At 39.7% G+C, this 23,825-nt stretch overlaps 2 protein-coding genes and 1 long non-coding RNA gene across 3 annotated transcripts in view; 2 read left to right on the top strand and 1 right to left on the bottom strand.

The window, feature by feature from the left end:
- Positions 1-23,825, bottom strand: part of LOC309709967 — a 264,832-nt gene that overhangs the window by 72,046 nt on the left and 168,961 nt on the right. The window lies entirely within an intron of this gene.
- LOC309709725 (G-protein coupled receptor 22-like) lies at positions 559-5,628 on the top strand. Its single transcript, XM_082538507.1, has 3 exons — positions 559-958; positions 2,072-3,236; positions 4,047-5,628. The coding sequence occupies exon 3, from the start codon at positions 4,051-4,053 to the stop codon at positions 5,347-5,349; it is 1,299 nt and encodes a 432-aa protein (XP_082394633.1). The 5' UTR covers positions 559-958; positions 2,072-3,236; positions 4,047-4,050; the 3' UTR covers positions 5,350-5,628.
- Positions 20,476-23,799, top strand: bcap29 (B cell receptor associated protein 29). Its single transcript, XM_082539010.1, has 8 exons — positions 20,476-20,577; positions 20,986-21,092; positions 21,275-21,375; positions 21,487-21,634; positions 21,742-21,877; positions 22,124-22,220; positions 22,389-22,489; positions 22,575-23,799. Exons 2-8 carry the CDS (start codon positions 21,001-21,003, stop codon positions 22,608-22,610), a joined length of 711 nt encoding a protein of 236 aa, XP_082395136.1. The 5' UTR covers positions 20,476-20,577; positions 20,986-21,000; the 3' UTR covers positions 22,611-23,799.

A 23,825-nucleotide genomic window follows, 5' to 3' on the forward strand; every position in this document is an offset into this window, starting at 1 on the left:
ATTCCCCCCCCCACGTAGAATTGACCTCTTCTCTATCAGCTTTGCTGTCTCTCATGCTCACTTGCACATGCAAAATTAGACCTGTGCACAAAAATTAATGCTGAAATATTGGTTCTCTCTTCTGGCTCTCCATCCTCATCATTCCTTCCACGGTCTACAAACGCATTATTTGTTCATTATATTGTGACAGAGCTAATTAATACATCATCCTGGATGCATTACCCCTGTTTTTGCTTCGAAAGTCTGCCCGGTTGCTTTTGAAGCAGGATGTGTGATTAGCGCAGTGACATCTAAAGTCCCTGTGCATAAGTGTAGTAGTTTTTTTTTTTAAATCCCACGCTGTTCACTACAGGCTCACATGGAATGCTACAATCACTGACAGGGAAAGAGGAGAGCATCAGAACAAAAGGAAATACCTCCCCTTGCCAGAGAGGAAAGAGTTAAGCCTATTACAGAAGACCAATCAGGACGGAGAGAGCACTGCAAACCTCCGCAGTAAGAGAGAGAGAGAGAGAGAGAGGGAGGGATCGAGGGAGTGAGGGAGAAAGAGGGGAGCAGAGCAGGAGAGAGATACCAGGAGTGTGATGGTTTGCACTCCTATCCTGACAGAAGGAGCGATCACAACAGAGAGTTGGGTGGCTAAAGGAGTTTTCACAGTGCGCATGGATGGATGAAAGTAAAATGGGTAAAAGAGGGAAAAAAGGGGAATCCCACCAACATCCATGTCAAGACTCATCTTTCTGGACTTCTTCTGTCTGGTACTCAGGAAGGAAAGAACATCTGTCAGTTGTGTGATCCTTGTATGTTCATCACTATTCAGTCCTGGATTCCTGCTGGGAGAAGTGCAAGAGAAAAACATCAGCTTCTGTCAGTCGCACCGAATTGTTGCAGAGGTGGAAGGACAGGGGACAGCGTGGTGAACAGACCAGCTCAGGAGCATCTGTGTTTACTCTGCATGGTGAGCTTTGCTGTGCTGTGATGGGGCACTCTATACTTATTGCTTTGATCTACAGCGCTAAGCCGAGCAGAGAGTATAATGGCAGCAAAGATTAATGAAGGACCAAACATCTCTGTTAGAACAATTGTGAAGGATTAGAAATCGCAAATATAATTTCCTGAACAGTTTCAGTCATGATGTGTTTTTGGAGGACTTTAATTGAGAAACATTTGGTTTTGCTTAAACCAATTAGTAGCTAAATAAAACCAATTCTGGTTTTTAATGGGCAATTCAAGGAAGCTAATTGTCTAAAAGGCTTTTTCTTCTTTTTTCAATTTTATCCACTGCAATGTACGTGTATTCCACTGTGGGCACACTTGTGTCTTACTGCTACACACCTACTTACAAACAAGCACATGCCCTATGCTCTGTGATATAAGAAACTAAACATGAAATCTTGGTTGTTCACCTTAAAATTGTGCTGTATGTCTTACGTGCTACAGAGGAACGATCATTTATGATGGCACTCTGGTATACAAGTAAAGGCATATCTCACTTTTGCAACCTTGAAGAGTGACAGATGTGTTCTTCCAGAGAGATTATATGGATCACATATCGGGGCATGCGAGGAGGCATCCATGTCTCTGTAGCAAGTTTCCCAACGGATCGCACTCCACCAAAGCTTTAAGCAAGTCTGTGCCGTTGGTGAGAATGCAACAACAGCAATGTCACCAACACTGTTGCTGCACAAGTAGCATCCTAATAAGCATTTTCCTTTATTGATATGTACATGCATAACACGAATCACAAGATAACGCTGCAGTTAATCTTGAATCTCAAAACAGAACGATGAGATGTAAAATACTCCGTGGCTTTTGTGCATCCCTTTATTAGTGCTACTGTCTCGTTCACCAAGTGCATCAGGTTCTGCACAGGAACACGATAAGACATCAGAGGCTTGCTGCTTTGTTAATGAGAATTTCTTTGTCGCCTCTCTATTGAGGATATGTCTACTTTCACTAATTCGTCCCCCACACTTCCCTTTTCTTCTCCTTCTACTCCCTCTCTGTCCTTATCTTATTCTCGTTATTATCCATTTTCCTGTCCTCTCTCTTTTTCTCTCTGTCTCTTTAGGTCACTGTGAATGAAAGGTGTGGAACTGAAGGACATGTAGATGTTACCGTTTACACATCCGGCCTCCTAAAGACTAATTATTGTCTGGGATCTCTTTACAAATCTAAAAGGCAATTTCTCTCTCTGGTGAACTGACATCCACTACCTCACGATAATGACCTTTGCCTGAATTGCAGATTCAAGCCCCCACCCTACCCCACCCCAGCCCTCCTGAGTACCTTTAAATACTGGTAATCACAAATGACAGTGTTCACATATGTCATTGCGACTGGATACACATACGCTACAGTCATGCCATCTCCGGTGATTTAGGTTTAAGCATGTCGTGGGACAAACTGGAGGTCTGTGCTCAGTCAATGGCAGCTGGAGCCAAGAGAACAGAGACTAATGAGAAAGGTAGAGATTGAAGGCCTGTTCCATTAGTACTCCCAGGGGAAGCATGGGCCTGTATGCTGGCCGGACACTCTGACCTCTCCCAAATACATGTGGGACATTACTGTGGTGTGCACCGGAAATATCTGCATGGCAGACAGACAACTGCGCTTCTTGGAGTACCAGACATGGATATGGATGTAACTATTTTCTTATACACAAATATCTGACTGCTATTTTCTCACTGTATACAAAAGAAGCAAAAAGGCTCATGTTATGAGCAGTACATTTTAGCACTGCACTGGAGAAAGAGAGTCTGCGTTTCTTTGTTTTCTTGGTTGGCTGTGACTCTCCTGCCTGGGAATATCATGCGACTATAAACAGGAGGTGGCTCAGACATCTGATCCCTGCTCTGCTCATCTATCAGTTATCTCAGCATTACCAAATCAAACCAGAGATCTGAGAGAAGAAAAAAAAATCAGCCTAGAAGACATCAGCCTATGTTCCCCAGCATCCACTGGATACAGGTGGCTAATTGCTTAGCTTTCTTGCCAACAAGGTCAGAAAGGAGAAAAGTGACAACTCATTGACATCTTTGGTGAGACAGTTGGGGTTTTTCGGCCTCTCTGGGAGGGACTAGCAATAAAAGGAAAAGCCTCGCTGGGGGCTCTAGTTGAACGGAAGCACTTTTCTACAAGCGATGTTTGGATGCGATGCTCGTCTCTGTGGATCTAACATGGACTCTATGGCCTGATTACACCGCTCTGGTGTTCAGATAGTGCTGGAGGCAAGGGTAAATATTACAGAAACATTTGTTGTTCTCCATGTCATCTAATAACCATATTCAGATTTGACTGGGGTTGGCTAGATGAGTTTAATAATGCATGCACTAATAAGCTGTTATGATTTATCCTAGAGTAAGATATAATTTTTCTTCTTCCTAACAACAATTTTATGACATTTCCAAATGCCAGCAGCTTTTTTTCTTTGATCCATTGATTAGCCTGAATGGACACTCAGTATTTTAATGTGCATCTCTAATAGCTGGAAGTCTGACAATGTAAACATCCCTGTTTGGCAGAGTCATCTTGTTATAAACTATAATTCATAATTTTGCAGTGGAGAAAATGCTGTGAAAAATGATTAGTTTAGTTACTAAGGAACATATAATGTGTTATAAAGTGTTATTCAGTAGATGCTCAGAACTACACTGTGCCACAAGTAGGTTTTGACAAAACAACAATATACCAAGCAATCTTGAAAATGAAAACATTGGAATTCAGTCTGTGATATGACTCCGGTGTAGACGCAACAGCCTGAAATAGGATCACTGAGACAGTATAGTTACCAAGGAGTCATGCCAATCACGTAGTGAGACAATCTAATCTTCAGGGCATAACAGGAAAGAAAATCATTGCTCTATTTAAGTGTGTGCTCTTGGTATTTCTCATTTAAATGCTGACGCTTCCTTCTTACTGGATAACTTCATCTGATAAGAGTTATCACATAAGTGTTAAATGGAACTTCCCAGAGATGCACAAACAAAAACCCGTCATTTCCTTTTCCACTTCATAAATTTTTTTTTTTCACTCCCTACACACAGGATAATGTGCCCTGAAAAAGAAGCCACCATGAGCAACGTCACGGTCACCGACAACACTGAGCCCATCAGCGGCACCATGAGTCCGGCGACCCCCAGCCTATATCCTGTTAGTTTTCAGGTCTCCCTGACAGGCTTCCTCATGCTAGAAATCCTGCTTGGCCTGAGCTCCAACCTCACTGTGCTTGCCCTTTACTGCATGAAGTCAAACCTCATTAGCTCCGTCAGTAACATCGTCACTATGAACCTCCATGTGCTGGATGTACTGGTTTGCGTGTGCTGCATCCCTCTCACCATTGTGGTGGTCCTACTCTCCCTGGAAGGAGACACAGCCCTCGTCTGTTGCTTCCATGAAGCCTGTGTTTCCTTCGCTAGTGTTGCCACTGCTGCTAATGTACTGGCCATCACCCTTGATCGTTACGACATCTCTGTCAAACCAGCCAACAGAGTCCTGACCATGGGTCGTGCCCTGGCCCTGCTGGCCACCATCTGGGTGCTATCCTTTGTTAGCTTCCTTGTACCCTTTATTGAGGTGGGCTTCTTTGCTCAAGGCCACACAGAGCAGAACCAGACACTGGTGGAGAACGTGGTCCCCACTAACCAGTACTACAATGAACTTGGCCTCTATTACCACTTGCTTGCTCAGATTCCTATTTTCTTCTTTACTGCAATTGTCATGCTAATCACCTACTCAAAGATCCTGCAAGCGCTCAACATTCGCATTGGTACGCGTTTCCATGCTTCACAGAAGAAGAAAGCTCGCAGGAAAAAGCGTCTGTCCATGACAACCATGACAACACAGCAAGAGACCACGGACGGCTCGCAGAGCAGTGGCACCCGTAATCCCACGCTGGGTATGCGAACCTCCGTCTCCGTCATTATTGCCTTGCGCAGGGCAGTTAAACGTCACAGGGAAAGACGAGAACGCCAAAAGAGAGTTTTCAGAATGTCCCTCCTCATCGTGTCTACTTTTTTGCTGTGCTGGACGCCCATCACGGTACTAAACACAGTAATCCTCAGCGTGGGCCTCAGTGACCTGATGGTCAAGTTGCGACTAGGCTTCCTGGTCATGGCTTATGGGACAACTATCTTTCACCCACTACTCTATGCCTTCACAAGGCAGAAGTTCCAGAAAGTCTTGAAAAGCAAGATGAAGAAGCGAGTGGTGTCAATAATTGAGGCGGACCCTACCCCCAATAACGCTATTATTCACAACTCTTGGATTGACCCAAAGAGGAACAAAAAGGTGACGTTTGAGGACAAAGACGCCCAACTGAAATGTCTATCTTCAGAGAATGTGGAGTGAAGGAACTTATCATCTTATCAGCAAATACAGTCAAAGCAGCTAAAACTGACATCAGGTCATGACGAAAAAGGGAAAACGTTAATCCAAAGCAGTAATGTAAATGTTATGGGCAGTAGAACATACAACAACATGAGTTAGATTATTTATTACTATTTATTGAGAACAAAACTAGGTTTCATAGATATACTGTCTACTGTACTGTAGATATTGCATGGCTTTTTGTATCAGTCGCAACATAAATAACATTGTGTACATACAAATACATGTACAGAATAGGGTAAACAAAGTATATATATATATATATATATATATATATATATATATATATATATAGACAGAGAGAGAGAGATAGAGAGAGAGACAAAGACATAGAAATTGTTATGTAAATGTATATTTATAATAAATTTTGTGTTCACTCGTACTCTCCCCTCCCCCGAGTAAAATGTCTGTGACTGTGTAACAGCTGTGAGATTACTCCCATTCATCACTGTGCAACTCGTTCTGACACCAGACCCTGATATCACCAGTGACCACTGACCTTATTGCCGAGAAAGAGCACTCACACTTAAATGAGACAATAAGCGTGAAGCCACACCAAAACACACACAGGTCAAATGTAATGTGGAAACATAGGTATTGGAAGTTGTGGATGTTTTATTGCTTTAGCTAAAAGTGTAAAAAAAAACCTTTGAGATTGCCGCTCACAAACACCGCTTTTATAGTCGACAAAGACCAAGATCACATTTCTCAGACGCAACAGAACGCCACAGTTCTCATCATCACGTCTGACATAAAAACAGATGTTATGAAAAATCTGTTTCGCATTAGCAGTCACCTCTTTGAGCCAAATGGAAATTCTACAGTTGCCTTATTTTCATTTGATGAATTGTGTTGTGGCAGAACAGGAGACTGTGACAGTGACGAGCACATGCTGAACACGCTGAATGAATGATCAGCAAGCATTGTGTTTATTTTCGATGGCACAATAATCCACAGATAACGTTTCAATACACAAGTTTCTTAACCGAAGGGAAATTGTTGTATTATCGAATTGTCTGTGCTTAACAACAACAGCCAAACGACAATGCTTTCCAAATAAGCAAATCCGTGACTGTAATAAAGGATCACTGCAAATATCATGAAGGAAAATAAAAGATTTTGTTTACAATACACAACAATGAAGTTCTTCTTCCATGCTTGCGTGTAACTACCAGTAGTGCATGCCTTTGATTGTTTATCAAAGAGAAAGGACGGTAAATGTGTTTGTATTTTTCAGCTGATAGATTATGATGCAGCCAGCTTTGTATTTTTGGCTCAACTTGTCTAGTTGACACATTTGCCCTAAATAACTCAGAATAATTTATTCATTCAGCTGCAGAAGACTTTCTGAAGTAAAAATCTGCAGGAAAAAAAAATACTGTCACCTTAATACATTTGATGTGCACTTTAATACCAAATCTGGATGCAGAGTAACAATATTCATCAGCATGTAAAACCCCCCTCAGCTACTGTGGCAGTCTACTTCATTTCAATCCCAGGGTCAACAATTAGACTCTATCTGTGATGTGGATACACACATCGCATTTCCATGCATACATGAAGGTACACACAAATTCATTTCCATTTGTTCCCATGGTACATTTCTGTAATGAACTTTTTACATGCGTGCCGTTGCTGCATCAGGTATGGTAGAAAACTGAAGAGCCCTTTAAATCCCGAGAGCACAGTTGTGTTGGCTACCAGAGTGATTACACAACCTCGATCAGATGCCTCTCTAGCTGTCGGCGTCTGGTTTGTAGCACAGCAGAAAGGAGTGATATGGGAATATTGATGCAGGCGAGGTTCTTTATGGCTCCCGCTGTTAACAAGCAGTGTGGATGTCATGGTGCCTTGAGGGCACATTTGTGATTGAGAGTGGAGATGGGAACACTGCCAGCAACAGATTAGCTGACAGGGCAAAGAAAGTGACCTACAAGATGGCACATTTAGCCAGAGGATAAACCTAACATGAATATGTATACAAGTCGGAATTTTACAAGACAGACTTCCAAGGTGAGGCATCAGAAATAAGTCTATACATTTATACGGGCATACAACAGTGAGACACAATAACCAACAGGATTATCTTCCTGGAAAACACGTGAATTAGATCTGTGCTCAAATGCCAGGTACTATTCTAAACTTCAGTGCTGCTGGAAAAAAAATCTTTTTTATTGATTCCCTCCTAAAATTACCCCGCAAAGACCAATACAATTTATGTTAACTAGACTCTGAGGTCACAATTTGTTTTCGATCCACAAGTGCAGCCACACTGGAGAGAAACAAACAAGCCAAAAAAAGATCTCGTGAACACACCAACATATCCTGATGTGCTGGGTAATGTATCAGTTCCCTTGATGTTACTTCCTGCACACACAGAAATGTGTGAGTACTGGGTACATCATTTAATGGCAATGCTAATACCATTATTTGCATTATTTCTATTATACATACTGACCTTAAAGGGCCTACTTGGTTAGACTTCTGTGTTTTGTAGCTTCTTGTTCCCATTACCAGCTATTTTAAAGTCAGGTCACAAGCCTTGGTCCTTATCAGTTCACAGAGACCGTTGAAAATTTCTCTAAGCAGGAATAACACCTCCACATTTATGCAGAGGACATATGAAAAAGACACTTTTTCTACCACACTAACCAGCTGACATCTTATTTATACATTAGTTTGACTAGTGGCAAAAATCTTCACAAAGTCTACTACAGGTTAGTGTTAATGGCCTGTATTGTTTGCTGTCGCCACAAATGAAAGCTGCTTTGTTGGTCTGGAAGTTTGACTATCTACTTAATATCTAATAATACAAAATTATTATTTTGTCACACTGTAGCCCATTTCATAGAAAAAAATGGAAAGGCTAGCAGTGTATTTGTCACGGCTGGCGGAGTGAGCCGTGTGGTGTGGAGGAAAGGGGGGACCCAAAATGCAGCAGTGACTGATGATACGAGTGATGTTTATTTACAAAGTGACAATGGCAGAAACAGGCAGTGAGGCATGACAAAACAACTGAAGAAACCTAAACTGGGAGAACTAAATGACAAACCTGAGACCATACAAAAGGGGTGCGGGGCAGAGAGACGCAGAGACAGGAACACCATAGAACGCAGATGAATGCAGAGATACGCAGAAATACACGGATGAGTGCAGACGACCCGACGAGGAGCACAGGCAGACACCAACTATAAATACACACACCAGGTAATGAGGAAATGGCACACAGGAGGGGACACAGCTGGAACTTAATGGGCATAACGAGACAGACCTACAAAGTAAAACAGGAAATCTAGAACCCGAACCGGACACAAGGGGGGAGGACACAGAATAACTAGAACAGAGGGAAATAGTCACAAAACACAAAACGCTGGGTCAACGACCCAGGACCATGACAGTATTAAACCAAATCAATCTCCACTCTTATTTTGAAAAAATATTGCATTATTAAATGCTCCAAACTATCCCAACTAAGACCTTTTTTATTGATATGATGTTGTTACAAACACCATGACTATAACAGAGGAGAAAATATTCTTCATTGCAAAGGCTCTTCTCCTGTGCAACTGAAAAATGAACTAGAGTAATGTATAGTTGGCATTTTTCAGACTGACCTTTTTGAGCCGCAGTGTCCTCATTCATTTCTGGATTACACATACTGCGCTATAAAATTGTTTTAATGCTTCATTTCCTCTGTGGCAACAAAACACATTGCACAAGCCTTCAGAAAAATGTGTTTTCTAAACTGGGATAGCAAAACACTTTGAGTGCTGACCATAGGTTGAAAATTAAAGATGGATGTAGCCACTCTGGCATCACCTATTGGTTAGTGAAACACCATGTCAAGCCTTAAGCAGGAGGACAGCTGTCATAAGGGGAGGATCAGACTGATAAAAGAGCCACACTGCTCGCTAGTACCATAATGACTTGTCAATCGCAAAAACATATCCTGCTTCATACTTCGCTTTGACTCTAATGAGGGTCATAGGTTACAGAAAATACATAATAACGCTTGAAACTAGAGAACGAAATGAAAACATTCTTCTATTTCCCATTATGTTTTACTTTATTTATTTATTTTTATTAGAGGTCAGCTTCTGCTGTCCAAAAAGTCTCAAGCCACTCCTCATTTCTCCCCATTTTGCTAGCAAAATAGGAAATATGTAGAACCATTTATTGCAACATATACAAGCATACGTTTTAAATATGGCCGCCGGTCCCAAACCATGACAGAGCCTTCACTGTGTTTTACTGATGGCTGTGGACACTCACTGTTATACCTCTTTTCTGACCTCTCCTTGACAGTGACCCTGAAAATGAGACCATTTCTGTTGAGGCAAGCATTAAATTGATAAACTGAAGGGCCAGATGTATTTTTCAGGTCCTGTGCCAGTTCTTTCCTGTATTCTTTCCTATTTCTTAAGGACATGACTCACTGATACTGTTCATCTGCTGTAGTTTTGTTTAGGTTTGCTACTTTGTTTTTTTCCTTCACTTGACCAATTTCCTCACATATTTTAAGCATACACTGCACCCCATGCCAAGATATGCCAAGTTTCAGATAATAGTTCTTTTGGAATTCCCTTTGTTGGTGCAAAAATCCTATTTTATATCTGTCAAAATGTTATTTCTGGTCATTTTTTTCAGATTAAGCTAAAGTAATGGGAACAAATTATGTTTTTTTTAACAGGCTGCTACTAAAAAGTGCCTAAAGTTACAATTTAAAATTATATTTTGGTTTTTTGCTAAATTGTCTGTTGTGTTTTTGGACACAGTGGTTCGTTACTTGAGTTAAGGATTTCTTTTTTAGGTCAGTGTTAAGTGGCTTAACAAACAAAAATAATATTTGCTTTAAAAATGGTCAGGTACAAGGACAGGACTGAAAAATAATGAAAAAAAAACAGGCAATGTCCAAAGAAAAACCTGATCTGCAGAAAGCCTAGAGAACTATTGCTCAGGACCACTTCTTAACATGACAGAAAGAAAGTCTGGAGCCTTGAGAGCAAAATATAAAGAAATTAGGGGTGATTCAAGACTTTTGCACAGTACTATACATCCATATTTTATATGCAGTTGCTCACCAGCAGCATTTAAACTACAGATACATCTTAATCCCTTCACACTTGCAGTAAAACACCACATTACACCGATACGCTCTCTACTCAAACAATGCTTTCAACATAGTTGTCATAGACCATGAATATATCACACATTCCACTGTTTCAAAACCAATTTTAAAAGATTGTTTTTGTCTTATTTATGTTTAAAGTAGTTAAATATTATTGTGAGGTCCTTTCTTACCTAACACAAAATCAAAACGGCAACATTAAAACGATGAATATCTTTCTTTGGACATTGCTTACTAACAGGGCTGTGAATTTCTTTTCCCTTTAACTGTTTTGTTGTTTACGTGCACTAGTTTGTAGTGTTTATCTCTGTAATTGTTGCAAAAATGAAATTTCATTTGGTTTTAACGTATTGCAGGCATTTGTTAGTGGAAACGAGTTCAGTCTTAATAAAGACAACTATTGTGGAACATATTTTGTCTTGGGCTCATCTATAACAATCAAATCTTTTTGAATATTTTTCCCAGACCATATGTTTCTAAGATATACTGAAAATGTGCGGAGCCTTTAGTTACATCCTAAAAAAATCTTTTAAAATCTGATCAACATCTTTTGTCCATCGAAGAAACCAAACATAAAACAAGCAAAGAAAAAACAAACAGTCTCAGTCATTCTCCATTTAGCTTGGGACTGATAAGCTTCCCAAAAAGTTTGATTCTGTTCATCTGGACGTAACGTTTTCATCGGGAGAAACATTTCATCACTCATCCAAGTGACTTCTTCAGTCTCAGCTGACTGCAGGTTTCCCCAATCGTATAAACAGTACATATTTGCACAATAACTGAAACCAGCCCATTGAATGAGCAATGGACTGTGAGGTCAGTTCCTTGATCATTAATAAGGAAATTGTCACGATCATTGATCAAAGACCACTGATCAGTGGCCATGAGTGCCATTCACAGAGAGTCGGGGAATGGCTACAATGCTGTGATTGCATTAATGCATTGATGAGTGACGAAACATTTCTCCCATTGGAAATGCTACGCAGGCTCGATATTTAAGCATTTCCGTACTTTCTTATTTAGCAGCACAGTTAATACCAAAGGGTCAGTGATGCTTCACTGAGAGCCTTATAATAATCACTTGACCCCAGGGAGTCCTTGTCTTTTTCCTCTGTCCTTCTCGTCTGCGGTCCACATCCAGGCTGCAGCTTGCATCACATGCATTATGTCCTTCCATCCCTTGTTCAATGGCCGCCTCTCTCCAACAGCCATCCCCAATTCAGATGGCATCTCTTCGGGGCTCCTCTCTATCTAGCAGCAGACACAGAATAAAAGCCTGGGAAATCACATTACTCTGTCCGTATGGAGCCTCTATTGCATTAGGTCAGCGAACACTCAACTGTAATTCTGCTACTGTAGAGAAGAAGAAAGTGTATTGAGCACACCAGCCAGCACACTTTGACAAATCGTTGCTTGTGGTCATTTTCCAAATGTTACTCTCACCAAGCCACATTTAGTGAGATGGAAGGACACTTTATAGAGTTGAAAGATATATGACTCTGATAAAAACCTATAATCTCTGTACAAGAAAATCTATGGCTGAGATATTAAAGAAAAGAAGAAGCAGGAATTAAAGGCAGACAGATACAATGGAACATAACCTCCACCTGACATGACCCTAATGGCATCATTGATACAGAAAAAACATGAAACACTGCCTGCCTTTTAAACAGTGCTGTGCAGATCAGTATTCCCTTGTTGTTATCAGCAGAAAGCAGACACTTAATGAGACAAGTGCTCATCTCTAAAATCCACTGTATGTCAGAGAACAAAGAAATCCAGAGGGGTAAACATGGATAAGCAACTTGGATACATGCTAAGTAAGAAACTACAGAAACTCTTATTTATCAAGCATAGTTATTAAGACTCATGGATTTGCCATTATGTTGTGAAATCTTTCTCATCCTTCAGTCTGAATAGACAAAAAAGGCTGACTTGAACATTCTTATCATTCTGAACCAAACTTGTGAAGGACAAAAAGAAGTCACAAGTTTGGCGCTGACATGGCTACATGCCCGGTCTGTGTGTGTCTAACTGCACCTGCCAGTCAGAAACCAATTGCATGTGCACATGTGTGTCCACTATTCACTATTCAGCATTGTGTGCACCCTAAATTCATGAGTGTATATGCCAGCATGTGCTGCTATGCCCATATAATGTGTGCACAAAGCCACATATCAGTCCAAATGTTTATCAGGCAATGACAGAGTGTCAACCACTGTGTGTGAGAAGGTAGACAGCAGAGAGAAAATTGCTGCCCTCCAGTTCTCCTCACAGTGATGACTGCTGTCTGGTGATTATACACCAGTCTCCTCCCCCCTCGTGGAATGATATCAATGGGACCGCCATAACAAAGCTCACTAACAGAGCCCAGCATCTTAAATTTGGCACGATGCGGTTTGCATTCGGTGCAGACATGATTGGCAACTGAATTTTAAATTTACATTCTGCTGGATTTCAAGTGTCCCGGTGTCGCAACAGAGTTGCAAAATTTCAGTGGTTGTGGGATATTACACACAGGTGTAGTGTTTGTCGAGCTGGGAATACCTAATATCTTTCTTTGCCTAAATAAAGTGCTTTCTTACACTTTTAGTCCATATTTATCACAAAAATGTGTATTGTGTGTATTGTTAACATAACTAAAATGGTCTCTGTTTCTGAAACAAATATGCACCAAGCAGTATCATAGGTAGGCGAATGATTGGTTGACAGTTTTTAATCATGCATCTTCCCAGATGGAGAGGCAGAAGAGCCCAACAGAGTGGATTTTTTGGGCTGTCTTCAAGTTATAAATGACTACATCCATATGGTCTGTCTGATATCATCACGTTTGTGTTGTTACACATAATACTGTTTGTCCAGGATCAACATTGCATCTGGCCAATTACATTGTCATAGCTTTGCAACTTGGGGAAAAAAAACTGCAGATGAAATTCAAAAAAGGGGCATTTGCGGTTGGGGGGGTTAGGATGTGATTGTGTTTAGGGTTAAGGTTACAGGGCTATAGTCAGGGTTAGGTTTACGGTTATGGGGTTAGTGTTGTGGTTTACTGTGTCGTGTGACGTGTTTTGCAAATCTATGACATCACTACAATGTGATTGGTCACTCACAATGTTGAACCAAAACCAAACTGTTTTATTGATCAGCAGCAGCACCAACACGACGATATCGGATCATGCACATGCGTATACCCCTCAACATTTGTATATATATACAATATGTTATGTCACTGTTTCCAGCGTTGTATTTCAAAAGCTAGTTATCAGCTACAGTCTGCTATTCACAGTTCAGCAGACAGCACTGAACTTTATTGTTTCACAAACTACGCTGCAATACAATCTATATATTAAATCAATCATGGTACATCAGTAGAAACAACATAGATTGATAATTCTCTGTTACTACTTCTGCGATTTAAAAAAAGGTTTTGTTTTCAGAACTTATGTCATTTTTTAACGTTTTCAGTTAGCAAAATAAAGACGATGTACAAAACCTTTCCATCCTCAAATTATAGTGTTCTCCATCCTTGCAGAGCTATAATTTCTTGCTTATTAACTATAACTAGCATTTGTTTACAAACCCAAAATGTTTTGGATTTGATCTTTAGGAACGTTACATTAAATCTATCAAATCACACCTTTTGAGTTTGGGTCAATATGTGAAGGGAAAAAAAATGTTACAAAAAATAACACAAGATGCATGCTCTGTGAAATTGTCTGTTTTGTTTTTGTTAAATTATGCATCACCTTATTTTTCATTTCCAGATCAGGCTTGAAATTGTGTGCATGCATGGTTGAATTATCCTATGTGTCACTAATGCTCATTTTCTCTCTACATTGTTGTGTGGATAAAGGCATGTATGTTTTTTTTTGTGTATTTTTACATCATTTCAATCAGGTTGCACAAACATTTATATTTAACTATAAATATAAAGATTGTAGCTTTGAACCAAGGCAGAGACAGTGACCTGAGTCCTTAGCTTAGTGGAGTCTTTCACATTCAGTGCTCATAATAGTTCAGATTGTGACTTTGGCACTTGCATAGGTGTATGCAAATGAGACCACAGTTCCGTGTCTTTAAAATACCTAAGTCTAAAGCAAACACAACAGAAGGCAAGTAAAAGCTCTGGGAGTCCCCCAAAATAGTTGGTTGATGAGTTTGGATAACTCGAGGCTTTTGACTGCAGTGAGATTTCTACACCTGCAAATGTAGGCTAAATGTTGATGTTGCAATTAAGTTGATTTAATCAGTTGTGATTTGTTATTGATGACAATAGGCTAGCTAAGAAATTATTATGGTTGTAATGTACTGAAAACCCGTGTGCTTACTACACCTGAGAACAGAAAGATGAACATCACACTAACTGTGGCTGTTAGTCTAGAAAGCAGTGTACCGGGGAAAAATAAAAATCTTTGTAGTTCCCAAAGCAAAAGCTCTCAGGAGCTGTGCGAAATGTGCCTCAGAATTGTTTTTCAGCAAAGGTAAGGAAATGCTGACTTTGGCTTGGGATGACAGGAAATTGAGGCAGGAAAGTACACTTTTAAGGAAATCTAAAGCCCAAATGACACGTCCTTGTGTAAGGACAAAGAGCTGGGGGAGACAATACCCTGGATTTTGTGAGGCTGGCGTGGCTCTTCAATATTGCATCAATGACTCTCAACATGTCCCATTTAACAAAGCAATCTCAGAGAGAGCTGAAATCATCAGCTTGATAACAACTGTAACCAACCACAGAACAATTTTGCCAAGAAGTCACCAAAGTCAGTGAACGGCAGTGAATACAAACACATTTGTGACCTTCCATAACCATTTACAATATGGGTAAGTCTACCTGCAACTGAAAGTAAAACTATGGACATATTTGTCTCTTTATTACAGCTTAATAACAATTCTGTTTTTCAAATATATCAGTTTGGAAATTTATGAGGGCCTCATATGTCAGGCAGCCTTCCCTGACATTCACTGACGCATGCTGTGCATAGCCGGGGACTGGAAGCTTAGCAAGTTAGCTGTTTGTAGTTAGCTTTGATTTGAAATGTCAGAGAAACAAGATATATTGCATATGTTTGTCACATGAAAATGTCAGAAAGAAGGTAAAAGGTGCATATTTTGATGCTATTCATAAACTCTGCAATTCAATTCAATTTTATTAATATATACTGCTGATTCACAAAAACAGTTGCCTCTAGGAGATTTATCTTGCAAGGTAAATACTTGATCCAGCCCTCAATGTAAGCTATATGAAAATGTTGTATACCTCATCTTCAAGATAGAGAGTGTCTGTCTCCTAAATCTAAGCTGGGAGCCGGTTCCACAGGAAAGAGCCTCAATAAGTGAAGGCTCTGCCTCCCATTCTACCTTTGAAAACTCTAGGAACCACAAGTAAGGCCGCCACAACTAAAGTGCTCGGTTAAGAAAATAAGATAGTATGAGGTCTTTCAAATATGACCGTCTAATTATTCAAGCTTTTGTGTGTGAGGAAAATCATTTTAAATTGAAGTCTGAATTTATCAAGGAGCCAGTAAACACAAGCTAATATGGGAGAAATATGGTCTCTTTCTTGCTGCAGCATGCTGTATCAACTGAAGCCTTTTCTTCTACTACTTTTAGAGCAGTCTGATAATAATGAAGTAAAAGTAGTTCAGCCTAGAAATAATAAATGTATGAACTAGTTTTTCAGCATCACGTTTAATGTGACAGGAAGTTTCTAATTTTAGAGATATTTCACAAATGAATCAAGGCAGTCCTACTGATTTGTTTAATGTGCATTTCTTGATCAAGAAATGGCTCCAGGATTCCTTGCAGTCGTACTGGAGGCTAAGGTACTGCTCTATAAAATAAAAGTTAAGTGTCATGTTTCTTAGATTTTTAGGATCGGGACAATAACCTCAGTTTTGTCTTAATTTAGCATTACAGGTCATCTAGGCCTTTATAGCTTAAAGACATGCTTACAGTTTAAGTAATAGATTTGTATCATCTTGCTTCTTAGATAGATAAAGCTGGGTGTCATCAATATAGCAATGAAAATGCATACAGAATTTATCTAATAATTTTGCCTATTGGAAGCTGTGTAATGTAAATAGAACTGGTCCCCACACAGTACCCTGTGGAACTCCATGATTAATATATAAGGGAAGGACCATTTACATCTATCAGATATATATATTACAAATCACAGTGTGAAGTTCCTTTAATACTGTTACGAAATCAGTTTCACCCCGGTTCTTTTATTCGTCGAAACTTCCAGAGATGGCACCGGAACTCAGTAGTTATTTCACAAAACCTTTATTCATCTTTATTCATCTTCATTTAAGCATGCACTTCTAGAAGTGAAGGCGAGGCCGGTGTGACTCTCTGCAAAATCTTCACCCCTTTGTTAGTTACAGCCAGCTTTATAGAGGCGACCCCATCATAACCCCCCCCCCCACGGTGTGCTGCAAACTCTGTGTCTGTGTCTATGTGCACAAGCAGGTGAGGACCTACATGTGCGCGTTCCCGCGTGTCTATGTGAGTGCTTGTGAGTGACTGTGTACGCATACCTGTGTGTATGTGTGTGCACGTGAGTGAGTGTGCGTGACAGTTAAAACACTGTGGATGTAGGCGACTCCCTAGGGGTCATAAAAACCCATCTCCCTTCCAGACCACAGTTTTCCAGTTACAAATGTTGAGACCTTTCACAGTTCAACTGGGGGAGGGGTCTCCTACAATCTACTCCTAAGTTCATGACACAGTCAGGCCTTTATTACATTGCGGGCAGTGTCAGTGTCTCTACAATAATTCTACATTCTATGTTAACACATTTCTAAATTCTAAATCAGCTAAACATTCCTACAATACCAACTATGTTTTCTAATATCTGTAGTAAAAAAATTGTGGTCATTGGTGTTGAATGTTGCACTGAGGTCTAACAGGCTCAGAGATGAGTCCACTGTCAGATACTGTAAGAAGATTTATCAGTACCCATCACTAATGCTGTTTCTGTACATTGTTGCACTAAATCCTGACTGAAGCTCTTCAAATAAACCAGTTCTTGGCAAATAATAAGCTAACTCTGTGAAGACTACTAAAAGAATATAATAACTAACTGTCTATTAACTAAGACAGATGGATCAGTTAAGGGCTTTTTAAGTAATGGTTTAGCTATTGCCACCTTAAAAGCCTGTGGTACGTAGCCTGTTAATAAAGACTGCTTAATCATATTTCTAGCAAGAGAAATGTGAAGCATTGACATTCATCTGTAAGTAAATGCTGAAGTGGGACAATTTGAGTGAATAAACCACTTGAGTCCAAACTGTCAATTTACAAATGAGTTTTTTCCCCCTTTTACTCTCAGCTTATGTATTTGTAATCTGTACAATCGTGTTACAAATCACCCTACTTATTTGTACCTCGAGGTGGATTGTGCACAATGAAATGCTCTTTTCCCGAGTGGTTATCTGAACCAATACCACCTTTCTGTCAGCTAAAACCGGTCTGGTTGTTCTCGGCTGACCTCGCTCTTGAACGAAGCATTTTCATCCACTGAACTGCCATTCACTCCCATTTTTCTTTTCAAGTATTTTCTATTTCTATTGTGAGTTCCTGAAATATTTAAACCTGCCCAACCTGCAGAATCATGTCTGTAATTGCTTGTTTTTGTTTCCATCGTGTTTTTGTTTCTTTTTGTCCACATGGATGGTTTGCTCCTGATCTGTAGTTGAACAACTTTATGCTCTGCACTGCTGCCGCATTATTGACTGATGGGATAACTATATGAATAAGTAGGTGTACAGGTGTTTCTAATAAAATGTTTGGTGTGTGTACATAATTTCATGTTTATGGATGCCTCCCTGTAGATGTATTATGAGTACAAACAGTGGGTGTAGCCTCTAACATGATGTGGAGAGGAGCGCAATCAAAGCACATTCAGTTCTGCCATACTCATTTACCCGCTCTCCAAAAGCTATCACAGGGTGCAGCTGTAAAGATTTTGCTCCTCAGCCCTCCTGAGAAATGCAGTCAAAAAGGATAGCAGCCCAGTCTCTTTCACAGAGGAAGCCCATGTGAATACACTTTGCAAGCTGAGTACATTTGAGAGGAAGAAATGTCCAAAAAAAACCCCTCATCTGAAGCCTTTTTAAAGGTTACACAATAAGAGCAATTCTATCAACTAAGAAATCAATTTGCTTTTGTAATGAGCTCGTATTTCCTTATTTTACTGACACTTACATTATGTTGGTTTGTAAATAGAACCGTTTATCCACACTTTTCAATGTGCTTATATTTGATTATCACATGAGGAATTGTGTTGGAGTGAGTTTAATGCAGTATTTGCAAAAGATATCCAAGTCGTCCTCCTCCAGGCGCCTCTGCAACAGCTAACTTTAATCAACATCGCCCCCTTCTGGACGGCCTTCTAGTCTTCAATGAAAAGAAAAATCATTTAGAAAAGCCAACATATTTATACCCGAAGTGCAAATATGAATTCCGTTTATTTTCATTATAATATCTGGGAAAAACATCAGTTATATTTGCTTTAATGATTTGCTATAATCATATAATGATCACTGGGTAGGGGAGACCGGGGATAGTTGTAACATTTTTGACATTTCTGTCTGTAATTTGGAGCTCGTTTAAGGTAGTGGATTCAAAATGTAATGCAAAGTATTTACATGTCTCGGCTATTAAATAGTGCAGCTATTTTCTCTGCAGCACAATTACCCATTGCATGGTATGGCCTCAAACACAAAGAGTGAAATGTTACAATTAACCCCATAGTCTGGGTTAGTTGTAACATATCCTGGGGTGAAATGTAACACAATGAAATAAGGGTACTAACAAAACATTAACATGTAATCTTTATTTATTCAACACATGAATGCACTTAGAGCCATTTATGTAGCTGTGTGTGTGTGTGTGACAGAATGCAGAAATCTAGCTTTTGAACATATTCCAACCCCCCAAAAAAGACAAATTATGGAATTTTCTGCAACTGAATATTTCATTAATTTTGGTTGGTCTTCCTTGAGTTTGGCCTCATTGGCTCAGTGGGCATTATAACCTACAACTCTTGCACCAATTTTAAACATAACAATGAAGCTGAAAAAATGTATTTGTTCACCAGCATCGCAATTCCATTACTTTTTATCATGGCTTACCTTGGTGTGGTTTGCAAAGTGCCTCAGAAAGATGAGGAAATCTGTTTCTTGCACCCATCCTGATTTATTTCCACTACCAGTACTTCCTACTGGTCCATCTCTGACACAGTGGTCTGCATAATATATGTGTGGGGAACACAAACAGTGAAGTAATTGTGTTGCCAATGGCATTAACCACATATACAAAAGCGACCAGTGAACCTCTCTCTGCTGATGTCGTTGCCCCAACTTGTTTAATATAAGTTAAAGTAATAGTGTGGTAAGTTGTAACATCTGCATTATTGTTACAACTGACCCAGACTCCTATAGCCATGAACTAGCTAACATTACAGCCAACGGCTAAAACACTAGCTCTAAAGACCTACACAGAATATATCCCCATAGACATACAAATAACATAATTTAAATTTGATGAGTTTAACTGTAAAGCAGATAATGCTATTAAACATTGAAATACAGTAGAAAAACTTACTTTTTGGCATACAAATTACATTTTTTCGTGTTAAATTGTCTGTGTTTGACAAAATGTGCTGATTTTTCACATGTGATAGCAGAACTGAATTGGGCATGCACAGGATGAGTCACATCATTTGAAACTTAGCCCTGATTGGAGAAATTGGAAGTGTTACAACTGACCCACGTTACAACTATCCCCGGTCTCCCCTAGTTCTTTTGTACAGTAACATTATGAAGGCAAACAAAAACAACTTCTTGAAATCATTCTGTCACTAAAAACTAATCTTTTGATCACTTTAAGGGTTTTGATGCAATCCAAAGGGGACTCCCTAATGAGGCCATCCGGCAGAGTTTTATTTAGGGCTGTGGGTGCTCTGAGGCTCCCCAGCAGCTGTCGTGAATGTGTGCGCGCATGTGTGCTCGTCTGGACTTTCCAGTAGCCTACTTTGCACCATACAACTTTGTCCGGTAAGCCAACAACTTTATATTTTTGCTTTGCATAGATTTATATTTCGCTGTAGGCTCCAGCTCAGCATTCAGAACAGCCGGTGATGAATGACTTGGTATAAATGTTGATATAAATGTCCCATATAGAGAAAACAGCCGAATAGCTGCTACTGTTGGCCTGCTTTGTAGGCCTGTAGACACATTTATATGCATGCTCAGAAACTCGTGCGTGGTGCCTGGTTTCCTAGATGAAATTTAGATCAAAATAGAGGAATACTTGGCCACTTAAACACCCACTTCAGCTTGTTTAATAGAGTAATTTAATCTAAAAGCTAGTATCTATCAGACAAATGCTCTCGTCAATGGAGGCAAAACAGATTTCCACAAGTATAAAACACTACCCATAGATCAATGTGCTTATCTCTGCAGAGAATCACAGTGGCAATGACTCTCCAGTGGACGGTGGTGGCTTTCTTCCTGTATGCAGAGATCACAGTCAACCTTATTTTGTGTGTGCCTTTAATATCAGCACAGCGGTAAGGCAATTTTAAAAGCATATCATAAGTCATCAAAAGCTTATTTAGATACTTGCTTTAAGGAGCACAATTTCTGAAATAATTAAAAAGATATATCATCCCAAACGGGCAGTTCACACAAATAGCCAGTAGAGTGCATTCAAATCCTTCCCCAGCAGACCGTCTATACCTTTACATTGCAGGTGGCGTTTGATTTTCAGGTGGCGAATATGGAGCTGGTTATCTCCTTACTGGAATAAATGCTTTTTTACAATAATAATGGTCCTTATTGTTCTTTTCCTGGGTAAGCGAGCTTTTTTGAGTCAGACATAATCTCCTTTGTGTGACAGATATTAAAAAATAATAGCAAGTGTATTCAAATCCCACTTGGTCGTGTTTCTGTCCACCCTTCCAGACGCTTTACGCGAGGTGCAGAAGTATTCCGGTCCTGAGCCCATGCAAGATGCTAAAGTGAACCCAAATGTGTACGACCACGTCCACATGAAGCTTTTCAGAGCCCAGAGGAACCTCTACATATCTGGCTTCTCTCTCTTTCTCTGGCTGTTAGTGGAATTTTGTCACTTACTTTGCTCCATCTGCACACCCTTCACACGTGTTGAAGTACTGTCTTATTTTGTTGTGTTTTTTCTGTCTTGTGACTTCAACACAGTATGATGCGTCGGGTTGCCACTTTGCTAAACCAGGTTGCTGTCACCATGGAGGACAGCGCAGGTCTTCAGTCACAAATAGACAATGCTGTGAGAGCAGCTAAGCAGCAGCAGGAGGACAAACTGACCCTCAAGCAAGTGAGAAACAGAGTTAATTTTTTTTTTTTAATTCTTTTTCTTTTTTTTTGTCAAGTAACATAATAAAAATTACTTTGCTTTTTTTGTTTGTTTGTTTCTGGGTCATGCCCACGCATTAGCATACTGTAGGCACACACCATGCTGTGATTTCATTTTCCTATGCTTTCTACTTAACATGTGCTCTGTCATCTGCTGTTTAAATAATCAGCTTAAGCTCAGTAACTAAGGAGAATCCTTTGTGCTTAGTCTTTCCTGGAAAAGGAAAAATCCATGTCAGCAGCAAAGCAGCAGCTGAAGCTGGAGGTGGAAAAGCTGGCGGGTCAGCTGAAGACTGCCGAGGAGGGTGAGCGACCTAATTTAAATACGTTAATGGAAAGCTGCACCTACGTTTGCAGAGCATGTAGACAAAGAGGTCTCTTGGTCATATGGTTGTACAATAGATACATTTTGAAAAGCATTTATGATATGTAGTCCAAATTTGTAATCATTAAGTGCGTGTATGTGTGTGTAGCTGTTCGTAAGTCTGATGCTGATATTGAGGCAATGAGGAGACAAGCCAAAGGTCTGGCTCAGGAGTATGACAGACTGCTCAGAGAACACCATCAGCTCCAGGTAATACATGACAAACACACATCACAGAATATCTCCTGTATATTCACACTGCTAATCCCACATTGATCCTGTTTTTAATTGACAGAATCTTCAGAGCGCTGAAGACAAAAAGGATTGGTGAACATTAAAACACAGTATCAGCTCTTACTTCCTTCCATGGACATTTTTTTCCTTATACCTCTCGATTGTGTGCTGTATCTAGTTTGCTACCCGACCTGTTTTTATTGTCTTTGAATCTTCATTGTTGTTTAAAGTTTGAACTGAGTGCAATAGACAAATCTTGCTATTAACTTACAGTAACTCTTCATTATGAATATGCATTGTTTCTTTTTTTACTGACTGCTAAGCTGTGTTATAAACACAAAGTGTTAGTGTTACTGTAATGACTTTTATATTGTACATCAATGGGATGCACACTATAAACTATACACTGTAATGGGATGTGCTGTCATGAACTTGAACATTTCACATGTGAATGGAGAGCTGTGTAATTTGAGATGTTGCTCTTAGATTTTTCCTATTTCTGTGAACAATAGAAGGTGTCACTTTGAGGTTAATTTGTGGGGGATTCACAGCCTGTTGCATTATTTTGCATACACCTGAATGCTCCAGACCAGCAAACTGACAGAACTGCTTATAGAGCTAGTCAAGCTTGCTGATCAGTTAATCATGTGCATTTGATTAGCAGCTCCTGACTGCTACTTACCCTCTTATAGTAATTCCTATGAAAGCATTAATGGTGTACTTAGTTTTCCAGAAACCTGCACAGATTCCTGTAAAAACATATACATACACATATATATAAGCTGCTCACAAATGCCATTTCACCAGATGTCTGTGAGCCATCAGCTGATGGCTGATTATCAACAAATCTCATATAATCTATGCTATTTACTGCCAAATTGGAAGCCGATTTGAATAGCACCTCCACTTTATTCTGTATGAGGAGCTCTACTCGTTCTCTGCCTGCCTCGTCTGCCTCTGGGGAAGGCTTGGGTTGTAAGACCCATATCTTCAAGTATAAAATATGGAAGATGGAAATAATAATCTTCTTTTAAGCTAGTGGCTCTAACTGAACTGACTTTAGGAGGGCAAACCTAATCTTGACATACTGTATCATACTCTGGTGACAGTTTGATGGTATAAATATGAGTATGAAAAATAAACTTTCATAATAATTAATAATATTTCCTGAACTTGTTGCTATGATCAGTGTGATTAAGAGGCCCAGTGTTGTATATTTGTAGTAGATGATTGTATAATCACCTAGAAAAGGTGCTTTGAAAGCCACTATACGTCAAAAATAAAACAGCTGTGGAATTTGTGCTATTTAATT

The sequence above is a fragment of the Aulonocara stuartgranti genome, assembly GCF_965226115.1.
Source record: "Aulonocara stuartgranti genome assembly, chromosome: 7".
In the NCBI taxonomy this organism is placed as follows: Eukaryota; Metazoa; Chordata; class Actinopteri; order Cichliformes; family Cichlidae; genus Aulonocara; species Aulonocara stuartgranti.

Bases quoted from the DNA above. Each gene is read 5' to 3' on its own strand.
- bcap29 (XM_082539010.1), top strand. From the start codon at position 21,001: ATGACTCTCCAGTGGACGGTGGTGGCTTTCTTCCTGTATGCAGAGATC. The intron at 21,635-21,741 runs GTTAGTGGAATT...ACTTCAACACAG, and splicing joins TTCTCTCTCTTTCTCTGGCT to TATGATGCGTCGGGTTGCCA. The intron at 22,490-22,574 runs GTAATACATGAC...TTTAATTGACAG, and splicing joins GAGAACACCATCAGCTCCAG to AATCTTCAGAGCGCTGAAGA.
- LOC309709725 (XM_082538507.1), top strand. From the start codon at position 4,051: ATGTGCCCTGAAAAAGAAGCCACCATGAGCAACGTCACGGTCACCGAC.